We start from the raw sequence: 14,616 nt of genomic DNA, 5'->3' as shown, positions 1-14,616 counted from the left end.
ACATGGACAGAGCTTCAATTATAACCTACGGTTCAACCATAAGTGCCAAAAAAGTTTCACTTTAAAAACATTTAAATATAATAAGAATGTAAAGCGATATTATGTTTAATTTCCTTTTTCTTAATGAGAGTTTTTTTTCCAAGTTTGTAATAATACCTAATAATCCTAATTATTTGTATCATGATAACTGCATTAGTTATTGAGCCAAATCCTATGACATTCTACAGTCAATAATTTTACAATTTTCTGTCTATCATGTTGTTTTAGAAAGTAGAGCTACTCTGTAATGATAGCTGGCAGGTTTCAGACTATTTTTATCAGGGACCCAAGGAAATATACATTCATGGGTTCATATAATTTTATATAGTCAAACTAGAAAACTTTAAAGCAATCAATGCCTTAGCCCATTAAAAGTTATAAATCAAAGTTAAGTAAATGAGAAACATTCAGACAAAGGTAGTCTAACCAAAGGGTTCTAGAAATGGTTATCATAGAACATTATTTAAGTAATAATCTAAGTCTCTACAAAATATTGTTTAAATATTAATTTATTCTTGTGTTACTTTGTTTCTACTTTAATTGATTTAATCAACTTTATCTAAATTTTTTTTTTTAATTCTGTTTTAATTGAAATTATCTTTTAATCAAACAAATAATATAATAATTAAATATAATATGAATATTGAATTAACAGTAATTGAACTAGTTATTTCGGGAATATTATTCTTTTAGTTTTTAATAGCGTTAAATCCCTAGAGGCCTCCAGTAATAAGTAAAAAAAAATTTTTCTCAGAGTTGATTTATCTTTGAAGGTTAAGGTACTCATCCCCACAACCTCTCCTGGAACAAACAAACACACAAATAGACATCCTGTTACTTGTATATTGTATTCTTTTAGAAGCTTAAATTCCTTAAAAGTCTGGCCAAATAAATTTACTAGCATTATTTTGGTTATTAAAATGGAAATAGTTGCCTTACAGTAAACACAAAAAAATGTTACAAACACTAATAGTTATTAATAGATATTTTAGTGGCAGGAGAACGTATACTTAAATAGTAGCTGAACTCCTAAAAAGACAATTCAAATCTTTGCAATTTTAACATATTCTAATCTTACCAAATATGGTAAAATTTAATTTTCAAATTGCAGTTCATGTTTCTATTTCAAGGCTCTGCAACTGACCATGTTTAGCAGCCGCCTGCAACCGCAAATTTTGTAAAAAGAAACTGCGACAGTTGACTGTCCTAAAATAGTTATTCATCGCATCGTATTTTAGACGTCTTTCTGAGGAAAGTAAAATTGTAAAAATCATAAAATTAATTTCAGTTTTATTATTCGTGGAAAATTGTCCATAATACGTTACGATTCATGATTTTTCAGTGTGGCTCAGAACAGGCTGTTAATCGGTTTGAAATCCATTCTGGAAAAAAATATTAATTATAATTCAGCTTCCAGCTGCTATTTTTACAGCTGTGGCTTGATTTTATAAGAACCCTTGACAGCAAGTTACGAGCTGTGGATTTTGTGATCTTATGTTGAAGTTGAAGTATAAGGCTAATGCCGCCAAATTTACGATTGTAACTGCGTATTTTCCCTTAGTAAGATAGCCAACTGCCAACTGTTCCCAAAACGGCTGCAGCTGACGAGCCCTGAATGTATCTATTTACATTTGTGTTGAAACAAATGCATTTCTTATTAATATAAATGATATACATATATATACTTCTGTTATTAAGAAACAATTATATAAAACAAGAAAAACCTAAGATAAACTATTATCTTGAATAATTAATGTATAAATAAAGATGTGTACTCCAGAAAACTATCCGGCCCAAGTGGTGGGTCCTCACCACCACGTGGGTAGAGTTACATATAGCTCTAGGCCCAATCTATTATTTTACTTTAGCATCTGAAGTCACCTACCACTCTGGACAACAGCGCTACCTCGTTATGCTGAGGAATCTCTTTTTGTTGATTTTATGTCTGTTTTAAATATAGCACGATTATTTCTGTAACAATTAAGAGCAATTTACAAAGCTTATCAACTCTATAATTATTACAAGAAAGTCTCTATTTCCATTATGAACATGTCGTTGTTTCAACCTTTTTAAAAGCGAAGCTTTTCTATAATTATTAAAAGCGAAGCTTTTCTATAATTAGGGTCGGTCCGTCCGTCCGTCCGTCCGTCCGTCCGTCCGTACGTCCGTCCGAGATAGATAGCTTTTATTCGTTAATTTAGGCATGTTAGAATTGGCCTATCGATTTCAAACTTTGCATGATGATTCCTGTAGTAGTTGGGTACGATTAAGAAAGCGTAGCAACTCTATAATCATTACCAGAATGTCCGTACGTCCATTTTAAACATGTTGATTTTTATACTTTTTTAAATAGCTTTTTTTCGTTAATTTAGGCATGTTAGAATTGTCCTATTGATTTCAAATTTTGCATGGTGATTCCTGTAATAGTTAGGTACGAGTTAGAAAGCGTAGCAACTCTATAATCATTACCAGAATGTCCGTACGTCCATTTTAAACATGTTGATTTTTTTACATTTTTAACAACAAATTTGTATGTGACCTAATTATCCGATTGGTCTGATTTTTGGTATACTGATTCCTGGGACAACAAAGTACAATATTATAAGCGAAGCAATTCTATAATCAAGTCCTAAAAATGTAAGTATGTCCATAATCATTATCCTGTATCAAGCAGTTTTTCAACAACTTTACTTACAATTTTGCTTTGACTCTTATACATTCGCATTCTGATTATTCAGTTCTGACATTATACAAGTGTTAATGTCCGTTTGTCCTACCGTTTCAGAGCTTCGCTTTTATGGATGTTGTCATCCTTGTTAAAATTATTAATCATATGATAAAATTTTTCTCTTCACTCGATTTTGAAATATTGACAAGTACTCTTTTCCATAGATTGTTTTATATTATTGGTATATAACATTCTTCAGTTTCAAAGGGAAGATTGTTTTAATTAGGTTTGATGGCCTTAACTGTATTAGTTATCTAGAGTAGCTGCGCTAATAGTAATTAAAAGACATACAAACAAACACAGACATGTTCATTTTGTGTTTGTAAAATAATGATTCCACTTTTAAATGTTGCGCTTGCTTTGTGAAAAGGATAGTTTGGGTTGGGATACAATATTACATTAATGAATGTAGAAAATACATGGAAATTATGACAGAGGAAATTTGTTGTCAATAAGATTGCTAACATAGATATCATTTATTGGTAAGTTCGTTCCTACAATAAAATGGGATGGGATAGGGTAAGGGGGAAAGGGGGGTTCTTGGTTTTAGCAAGCTACAAGTTTCACTTTATTAGAGTGTCTGAGGGGAGTTGTTTGGTAATTGATTTGCCTTAACCTGTAATTCTTGGTGGCAAGAACAACCATCAACTACTCCATTGAAAAGTATTGGTTGACAAGGTACTATGTTGGTATAGTGTAATGTAAGATATTATGTTTTAAATGTGATTTATATTTTTTTAAAGAGGCAGAAAAAGATAACAACAAAAGATATTTTACTTTACTGATTTTTTTACTTCAGTACTTTCTTTCTGTAATTCCTCAGAAAAAAATGGGTTATATATACAAGAAACAATATCATTAAAGTATTTACTTTAACACTGTTTGGTAGTTTCATTGTCTGTAAAGTTGCATTAGCTGATATAAAATTTATATCTTGTTGAAGTGACATTGTTTGTATTTGACCTCTCAAGCATAGACGTCCAGGGCGGGGGGGGGGGTTGAAATGTATTTTACACCTCAAACTTTGTAACGCCTCATATTAACCATTCAAAACTTTAAAAATACTTTAGATTACCCCCCTACAACCTTTAAAATCTCCAATTTACGCTCCTTAAATAAAATCTTGGACGTTCTTGCTTTGCAATTTCTATGATATTTCATTTAGGGTAAATGAACACAAGAAGGAAATTATAACTATATTTTAGTTAAAAGATTTTATTTCAGGAATCAACCACTTGTGTTCTCATTACTTAATAATAATATACAAAGTAGACAGGTTTTTTTGATTTTTCATTCAGATTTCTCTAACCACTGAACCAATTAAGTTTTCTATTGTAGGGAAGCTTTACATAGATCCAGGACGGTATTAGGCTATTTTACAGCTTCTTCCATACTTTACTTTGATTACAAAGCCCTTTGCTGCTTGAGGCACAGTTGGTATTCTAATGTAAAAATTAAAAAAAAAAAAAATTTCATTAGTCCAATATTGTTTTTGAACTGTTAATCTGAGATATTGTAACACCACTACTCTGATATGATAGAGAGAGATACTCCGAAACAGATGAAAGTGAGATGATAATAAAGAGAGATAAATAGAGAAAAAGGAAGAGAGAGACAGAGAGAGAGAAAGAGTAGGAGAGAGAGATAGAGAGAGGAAGAAAGAGAGGGAGGCAAAGGGGAGAAAGAGCGTAAAAAACGAGTGCGTATTTAAAGTAACTCTGTATGGATGTTATGTTCAGTTACACACTTCCATCCCCTCACACATCCTATCCTATCATCCTTCCACAATCTCACAGGTTATACTTAGAAAAAAAAACAGTGTAAACAATTTTCCAATATGGCTTCAAAACCGATAAATATCCGCTGAATTATAAATATTTCTAAGCCATACTGAAAAATCATGTATAGCATCGTATTACAGACCAATTTTCTCAAATAATAAAATTAAAATCATGAAATTAAAACTATCTCTGTTAGCCTGAGCCTTCGATCCTTAGGGAACAAAAAGTTGGTTTTATTCTTATATTTTCATTTTAATATCCGCGGAAAGCTGCTTATAATACTATTTGATGAATAACTATCAAAATTGTATATATTTGGAATTGAAAAAGTTTACTTTTAACCCTTCTCTCAAATCTGTTTATTAAGTTTTTACAAATAAAGTTGTTTGCTAATTCATTTATTTAGTAATGTTGTTTGAAACAAGGTGTCCTAAGTTATATTTTACTAAATTGATACTTGTAAATAAAGTTTAACATATATCTATTAATCCCTGGTATTACATTACTTTAAAAAAACATGGTTTTCAAATATTTTTAAAAAGTTTACTTTTAACCCTTCTCTCAAACACAATGCCATCGAAGGTGATTTGACTTTTGTGTCAGAACCTGAATTGGGACATAGTGCATTTTATTACACTAGGTTAGGTAACTTCATTTCACTTTTCAATAAAATCTAAAATGCAGCCGTTTTTGCAGGAGGTACCATTTTCTGTTAAAATTTTAGAGGAAAATTAAACAGTTTTTTGTTAATTTCTACTTCTATTTTCAACTGAAGAAAAAATCCTTTTGTGTATATACAGAATCATTGTTGTTACTTAATTTCATCAAAAAAAAATTTAAAAACTAACCCATAAAAGCCGATTTTTCATTTTGTTCAATATGGGTAAAATAAAAATATTACCATCTCCAAAGGGTTAAAATCAAAATTTCAAAGCTCTAAAATGTTGTTCATCGAAAATAAATAGCAGTTTAAAGGGACTTTTTGCATCCATCTTCTCATTTAACAGGGAAAAAAAACAAAAATAGAATCTATTTTTTCAGTGTTGACATAAAAAAAGCATTTGATAAAAAAACAACAAAAAAATTATTTTTTAAAAGTGCTAAAAAGTAATACAGACTATTCAGTCTTTACCTCTGACATTGAAATAGATGTAAAAAATGTCAATTTTGTATAGCAGCCAATTAAAATAAATTTTCTTATGGAAATTCTCATCAGAGCATAACTGAGCAAGGTCTTATTGGATAACATACTAAATGCTCCTTTAAAAATTTGTATTCTATGAGAAAATCATGTTTTCAAACGGATATTTCAAATTATAGAGTAGCTTCAAGTGTTTAGCTGTTCCCAGAGTGAGAGATACCAATGTTTATTACACTAGTCCTTAAAGTTTTACAATTATGTTGGTTTAACAACTTCGATGACTTTTTTAATTGGTTAGTTTATTAAGTTGACTGTTCAAACATTTCAACCACTAATCTTAAGCTCTAAAGAAGGTAATTTTGTGTTTCAATATTGGGGATGTACATCAATTTATTGGCCTTTGTCTTATCCCTTTGGATCCATGAGTTGTTCTACCCTTTGACTTTAGGGCGATATTGATCTTGAAAATAGTTTAAAACCACACCCAAATAAAAGTGCAACCAAGTTGGACCAGCGATTTCCGAGAATTTTGGATACAGACAAAAAACCTTAGTACTGTATGTATATTAGAATGACAAGATTGAATGTTTAATGTCTATTTTATAGGTAAAATTGTCTTTCTAAATCACGCTCGCTTATGCTCCCTCTCTCTCTATCTCTCTCAATCAATCTCCCTCTCTCTCTTTGTTTCTCTGTCTCTTTCTCTCTCTATTCAAGGGTGATAAAAGGGATATGCAGTTCTTCATAAAATGTTGTTTCAAGGGGTTGTATACATCCCCTTCTGCACGCTTATGATCCAAAATATTGCAGGCAGACTATATTGTAACATACCCTTTTTCCAAAATGATCATGTTTATGGGTTGCACTTGTTTTTGAGAGAAGGCATTTCCCCTACTTTTACTATAAATACCGCTCATCTGACATAGCAGCAGTAGGTCTTTATTTTGTCTTTAGTTATGAAATTTGTTTAGGCTAAGATTCGTACCTTTCTCTACCATGTGCAGATTTGCTGAATGCTATAGAAATATTACTATTACTTGGATGTTGCACCAGATTTTTGTGTATTGTAATAAAGTAATTCTCACAGCCAGCTTAAGTTACAATACCCCAATCCACCCCCTGGATGAACAAACTTTAATAAACGAGGTACATATTAGCTAGCTAAATTGGCGACAAATTTTCCCTTGTTAATATATACATGTATTCTATATACATTGCTAAAGTAAACCAGTTTTAAAAAATATAAAAGAGATAAACGGACATTGGAATTATAGAGTAGCTTCGCTACTAATAATGGATATATTATTATTTGGATTTTCATGTTCTCTGATAAGGATAATGAACATTTCCCCCTCTACCACATTTATATCCTCCCCTCTTTCTGGATGAACAAACTGACCAATACATGGGTTTCATGTTAGCAAGCTTAATTGACGACAATTTCCCCCTGTCATAATATCCATGTATATTCTACATCCATTATTAAAATTGTGACTATTTCTAAATTATGTTTATTTGGGATTAAGTCGGACAGAAAAACATTGTTTTTAATCATATTATGTAAAACTTTGGGATGCGCCACTAGCATCTAGCAGCTTTTAATTCAAAGGGATGGGGAAATTCCTAAAATCATTCCGGGTAAAAGCAGTTAGGGAAAGGTTAGTAAAATAAAACCTTCCATCACATTCTACCGAATCCAACTTTTGAATAACATAGTTTAAATTAAGCTACACTTTTCAAGTTTTTTATTCCTTATTTTAATTCTTTAAAGATTAAATAGATTCTACTTTTTAAAAGCTACTCTATAATTTGAAATGTCCATTTGAAAACATGATTTTCTTATAGAATACATTTTTAATAGAATCTTTTTACAAAGGAGCATATAGTATGTTATCTAATAAGTCCTTGGTTTATCAGTAATGCTTTGGTGAAAATTTTGTTAAAAAATTATCATAATTGTCTGCTATGATAAATAGATTTTTTTACATCTAATTAAATGTCAGAGGTAAAGTTGAATAGTCTGTATTACTTTTTGGCACTTCTTAAAAAAATTATTTATATTTTTAATCAAACGCTTTTTTTATGTCAACACTGAAAAAATAGATTCTATTTTTGTTTTTTTTCCCTGTTAAATGAGAAGATGGATGCAAAAAGTCCTTATAAACTGCTATTTATTTTCGATGAACAACATTTTAGAGCTTTGAAATTTTGATTTTAACCCTTTGGAGATGGTAATATTTTTATTTTACCCATATTGAACAAAATGAAAAATCGGCTTTTATGGGTTAGTTTTTAAATTTTTTTTTTTGATGAAATTAAGTAACAACAATGATTCTGTATATACACAAAAGGATTTTTTCTTCAGTTGAAAATAGAAGTAGAAATTAACAAAAAACTGTTTAATTTTCCTCTAAAATTTTAACAGAAAATGGTACCTCCTGCAAAAACGGCTGCATTTTAGATTTTATTGAAAAGTGAAATGAAGTTACCTAACCTAGGGTAATGAAATGCACTATGTCCCAATTCAGGTTCTGACACAAAAGTCAAATCACCTTCGATGGCATTGTGCAAATCTGTGTATTTAGTTTTTACTGAGTGTCTATTAATATAGTCATTTGCTAATTTATTTTTAGTAATGTTGTTTGATACAGGGTGTTCTAAATTGATATGTATTGATAAAGTATTCAATCTATTATTTTACATGTTATTGACAATTTATTCTTAGGGTGTCCAACAAAAACGCTTCTTAAACAATGGTATTTGTGATATAATTACAGAATGATTAGAATATTGATACACATTTTGACTAGATTATTTTTAATTATATCTAATTTATATTACATTTGATAAATTTTGAGTATTTTACAACTTTCAAAGATATGATTTGATTTAAGTAAAGAGCCATATAGACAAGAACAAGTAATTAAAAATAGAAAAGAGAAAACTTACATTTATTATTAAAATCGCCATCTTTTGAACCAGCAGCTATGTCAATAAAAGGTGGTGGTTTTCAGAAGAAAAAATGGAAGATAAAAAAACTTCTATAAGTGAAGATACCCTCCCCATTACAGTAAAAAAACATCTAAAACCTGTAAAGAAACCCATGTCTATTCTGGCAGTTTGCGATATCTTTCGATACAAACACATAGACGGGCATATATATCTTTACTTAAAAAAAAATTATCAGAAATAGAATTAAAATAATATTTTTTTTAGCCTTTCATAGTTTTCAAGTAAGCTGGTTAAAGTGCCTCGTAAAATAGGGGACAAATTTAAAAAACTTTTGGCCAAAGAAACTCGATTATTTTAAGAAAGCTTTTTTTGTCTAGACATGAAAGTCCTCCTCCTTCTCGCAGCTGCCGCCGTTGCCTCCGTCCACGGTGACGGAATTCCGGTGTACGGCAAGCCCCCTGTCCCTCACCATGGTCCTGTTCATTATGATGAGTCACCCAAACCCTTTGCCTACCAGTATGGTGTCAGTGACTCATACACAGGTAAGTTCCAAATAAGTAGTGTTCAAACTCTTTAACCAATAATTTTGATAAAAACCAATTGCATACCAGTATTGTGTCAGTAACTCAACACAGGTAATCACGTTATCTTATTTGTTTGCTGAAAAACTTTGGTTACCTTTAATGAGTTTGATTTGTAGGTTACAATCTAATGGAGTCCAAACTTTTAAACCAACAATTTTAATTTAAACCCATTGCATACCAGTAATTTTGTTGTCAGTGAATCTTACACAGGTAACACAAGGGAGGAAGGGAGGGGACAGTAGACTATAAATCATACAGGTACTTAATGATTTATAGCCACGCTATCTCATTTGTTGGCTTACAAAAATTAGGTACTCTTTTTAGTTTTAATTGTAAAGTTCCAAGCTAGTAGTGTCAAACTTTAAGACCAATAACTTTGATTTTTATAATATCTCTTCTGTAGATTAAAATTATTGGTTTAAATTAAATTTCATTCTAAGGTGCAAACTTTGATGCTATTAAAAAACAGCAATTATTTATCTTATCTTATCTTATCTCAATTTCTCTCATCTTATCTTAATTTATCTGACCTTATCTATTTTCCAGGTGCAAACTGCTAATGAGAACAGCAACGACAAGACACCAATTGCCATCAATCCTATGATATTATCTCATTTTATCTTATCTCAATTTATCTCATCTTGTCTCATCTTATCTAAGTTTATCTTATCTTGTTTTATCTTATCTCAAATTATTTCATCCTTTCTTAATCTATCTATCTTTATTTTATCTATTTGCCAGGTACAAACTTCGCTGCTAATGAAAACAGTGACGGCAAGACAGTGATTGGCAGCTACACAGTCCACCTTCCTGACGGTCGTGTGCAGACTGTTAGCTACACTGCTGACCACTATAATGGATATATTGCTGATGTTAAGGTGAGCCAATTACGCTTTTTTCTTTTCTCTTAAATTTAATTTTTAGTCAAAAATTATGATTGTTGAGACAAACAATGGTATCTATCTATTGTCTACCGGCAGCTACGCCGCTTTTAAGCCTCTGGTGGAGCTGAGGGGGGGGGGGGGTGAAGTCGTTCTCCAATTTTCTATTTTAGCCTTGAAAATAAAAAGTAAAAGAAAAAGTTTGTGTTACAAATGAGGAGCAACATTTTAAAGGAGCACCATATCGGTTCAGCGGTTAGCGAGATCATTCGGAACATGAAAACAGATTAACATCCTGTTACTTTTATATAAGGAGACAACAATAAATAGTTTATGTCTTAGGAAAACTTTCTGAAACGGCTGAAACAATTAAATGGTGCTTTTCAATGAAGTTTCTGTTTGGGGGTTTTAGGCTATTTTTCACGTATAAATGTTAATTTTAGTATAAATATAACAGCAACATATTGCAAGAAATAATTACTAAAAGGAATTGCAAATTAACTTAATCTTTAATAATTTTACAATAAGGAAGAAGGAAGATGATTTACAGTAGTTTGACGTTTTATTTCAAAACTTTGTGTGATATAAATCATTAATTTTTGTCATCATTAATGGGAAACTCCAAAACATAAATTTATTGAGTACAAATTCTAAAAATACTAGAAGATTTTTTACAAAAATATTTGGAACATTTTTTTATTTATGTTCATTGACTTTTAACTAAGTATCATTTTTTGCCTTACAATATTATTTACCCCTTTTCAAGTCGAGGACTATTTGTACCATACAGTTATAATTTACATGTTCCGTCAGTCTGTCGGTCATGCTTATAATAGACATAAATATGATTTTCTTGTAAAGGTTTCGTGAGTTTCTATGTTCAAACGCATAATTTCTCTGTCTTATTATTTACTAGCATCTAGGGGCACTTAAGGTAGGGGAGAGCGGATTCAAGTTTTAAAGATTAAGAGCAAATTTATTTTTTTTTATGGGGGGGGGGGGTGGCAATTTTTTTTCCAGAAACGACTGCTCTTAATAAGGTGGAGATACCCTCTCCAAACCTTCCCTGGACCTGTAAGAAGTTTCACTGCAAAGGAAACTATATCAGTTTACCGGTTAGCGAGTTCCTTCGCTACAGACAAAAAAAAAGCTTAAAACTTAATCCAATAGGATACCAATTGAACATACAATATAACCCCTTATAATCTGTTTGGCAATCAAGGTCTTTTAGAGCATCGCTACTTAAGGATGCTGTTATTGTTTGTTTATGTTTACTGGATAAGACTGTCCTTGTTTTAAGTATGATCTTTAGCCAGATGTTTAGAAGAATTATCATATAAAAATGTTATAATTACTAGTGCGTGGTAAAGGGTTTAGACATTCCAACGAAAAAAATTTCATTCCAATATATCTTATTTTTGGTTGAAAACTAAATTGGTACACCCAACAATTGTTCCTTCAACCTAATAAAGCATGATTGGTTTATATTTACTAACAGCATCCAAAAGTATATTCTTGTGGGGTAATTTGTTTATTATAATTCGGTGTGTACATACAATTTATCTTCCATTTCTTATCCTTCAAGATTCCTGCCTTTTTTTACCATTGTTCAAAAAAGATTAAGATATTTATATTGATGCCAAAGCTTAGTAATTAAAAAAAAATTAGTTTTTTACCTAAAAATTGCTGATATAGTTTTTACCATCAAATTAAAATTGCGGAAATCCTATCTATCTCTCTATAGCTTAGTAATTGGAGATTAATTTAATTGTGTAAAAACAATTTTGTTATAAATTTTCAAACGTTTTGTCTCTGGTTCAGTGATAATTTTGCACTTTAGATAAATTATTACGATTGTCAAAGTAATTGTCTCAAATATTTTATTTTAAAGATTATAAAATTTAATATAACTGTCATCACGGGCAAGAAGTCTGTATATTTTTCATTCATAGTGTCTGTATCTAAAGATATCGCTAACCGCTAACTACTCTCTCTTTTACAGTGTAGTGGTTCATATGCCTATGAAAGATTTATGACTACTTTACTGGAGGGTATGTTCACCATCCAAAAAGATATCTCGCTAGAAAAAGTCCCCCCTTTAGATTATTTCTTTACTATTTAAGAATAAAACTTAAAGTTAACAGTGCTAGTCTTCTACCCTCCCCCCCCCCCCCCAAGGGGCCTTGTTAGGTAATATGATAGATTAAATATAACTATTCTCAATTATGAAGTTTAAAAGCATTGCTATAACTTGGTTTCAATTTTCTGGATATAGAATATGCTTTTCTAAATAAGTAATATATAACAGTTTGTTGTTTAATTTCACATATATACGACAGCTTTTTTGTTGTTGTTCTACTTATGGGCCTAAATTATCTTGTTATTTATTATACAGTATAATGGCAATGAAGTATTTAATTTTTGCATGTTCATAATCTGTCTTCATTTTTATTAATAAGCAAATATATCTTTATATATTTTCCAGTAATTCTAATAGACTAAATCCGAATATCTTTTAAAATAATGCTCCTAATTGGTTGCGCTTTTAATGGAAGCTTTAATAATGTCTTCGGATGGTTTATGGCCTTTTTTCTGACCTGAACAACACTCCAATAAAGGCTAGGGGAGTAGCAAACGTATAATAGCAAGTAAAACTATGTATGTCCGTCCGTCATTATGGTCCATGATCCATGAGCACTGTCTGGACAATTTGGGTCTGCTTTACAGTGCTGGAATAGTTATTTCTCGTATCGTATTATAAACGGCTTTCCGCGGATATAGAATGTACAATTATAAGATTAAAACTAGTTTTTTTAGCCCCGTGGTGCCGAAGGCACCGGCTAAAAAAACTAGTTTTAATCTTATGATTGTACATTTCTATATTCGTAGAAAACTGGATATAATACGATGCTAGACATAGTTTTTTCGTATTCATGAGAACCGGTTCCTATCCACCGGATTCAAATGAATACGAGAAATATAATTAAAGTTTTACCTAATCAGATTTCTAGCATATGTAATATTGTATTGTACATAAGGGTATTTTTTAATATTTAATTGATTTTTTTTGTATTGCATAAACGTCTCTTCATTCGATATTCAATTTAATTTTTTGCATTTAATTTTTGGTTAATTTCTGCACAGTGATTTTAATATTTGGCCAGAAGCATATTTTAATTCGGAAATCGTTAAATCAAAATAATTGATAAGAACTACTGTTATATTTTTTTGTTATTTGCAAATTAATATTTATCATTTAAAAGGAAACTAAAAAACTAAAGTTTTTTAAAGAGTTGTAGTCTGATTTTTTTTATAAAAGGATAAAACTGTTTATTTTTGTCATAAATTCAATTTTAAAATTGTTTTTTAATGGTTTTGATTTTATAAATTTATTTTTTCTAAAGATATATTTCTTTTATATTTTCAGTACGAAGGAGTGCCCCAGTACCCCCCTGCTCCCAAGCCCTATGCCCCCGGACCCCCCAAGTATGGCCGTTAATAATACGTCATCACACACATTTGACACGCCCATCCACATCACGTGATCCTGATCATACCATGCCCATTACTATGTAAGGTCCTTTCTAAATTTGCATTACCTGGAATCTTCCCAATTTTGGGCAATTACAATAAAGATGTACCCTAAATATAGACCTATTGCAATTTAGTATACCTGGATTTACCCAAGTTGGGTCCATTCTAACGGTGAAATACCTGAATTTGCCAACTTAAGTTTATTTCAAATTGTATTAAGCTGGATTTTACTAAATTTAGGTTCATTCCAAACTTTAAATCTGAAATTGGAACCATTCCTCTATATTCATTTTAACTGTAAGGACCTTTCCATAATTTATTTTATACCCAAAATGCCGCCATTTTTTATCTACAATAAATATATCACATGACCTCGCAATAAATATTTCCTAATTAATTTCTTGATAATATTGTAATAGTAAATAATTATTTTTATATCTCTAATTATATGTTAGAGCCTTATAAATATTCATACCAAACTCCTTAATAGTAATTTTGATATATTTGCAATGTCATTATGACCTTTATTCTCTAACATTTTGACCCATGTTCTGTGATGCCCAATTATAATTTGGTTTGTATGTATTATAATAATTTATTTATTATAATTATTTATTATATGTATAAATACAGACTGATTACACAGAAAACTTGTCTTATTTTCTACAATTAAAATAACAGATTGATGATTAGAGGAATCTAGAGGAAAATGAATAGTTATTTCTTTCATCGTATTATAAACAGCTTTCCGCGGATATAGAATGTACAATTATAAGATTAAAACCAGTTTTTTTAGCCCCGAGGTGCCGAAGGCACGGGCTAAAAAAACTGGTTTTAATCTTATGATTGTACATTTTTATACTCGTAGAAAGCTGGATATAATACGATGCTAGACATAGTTTTTTCGTATGGATGAGAACCGGTTCCTATCCACCGGATTCGAATGAATACGAGAATAGTTATTTCTCGTATCGTA

General features: G+C 30.6%; 1 protein-coding gene across 1 annotated transcript; it reads left to right on the top strand.

Moving 5' to 3' along the window:
• The first annotated feature begins 4,506 nt into the window (after positions 1 to 4,506).
• LOC145313801 (cuticle protein 7-like) lies at positions 4,507 to 14,290 on the top strand. Its single transcript, XM_080153414.1, has 4 exons — positions 4,507 to 4,563; positions 9,019 to 9,183; positions 9,967 to 10,103; positions 13,534 to 14,290. Exons 2-4 carry the CDS (start codon positions 9,021 to 9,023, stop codon positions 13,603 to 13,605), a joined length of 372 nt encoding a protein of 123 aa, XP_080009540.1. The 5' UTR covers positions 4,507 to 4,563; positions 9,019 to 9,020; the 3' UTR covers positions 13,606 to 14,290.
• Positions 14,291 to 14,616: the final 326 nt, after the last annotated feature.

This window comes from Acartia tonsa, chromosome 3 (genome assembly GCF_053477335.1).
Source record: "Acartia tonsa isolate MP-2025a chromosome 3, ASM5347733v1, whole genome shotgun sequence".
Taxonomy (NCBI): Eukaryota; Metazoa; Arthropoda; class Copepoda; order Calanoida; family Acartiidae; genus Acartia; species Acartia tonsa.
This window is presented reverse-complemented; position numbering and strand designations above follow the sequence as displayed.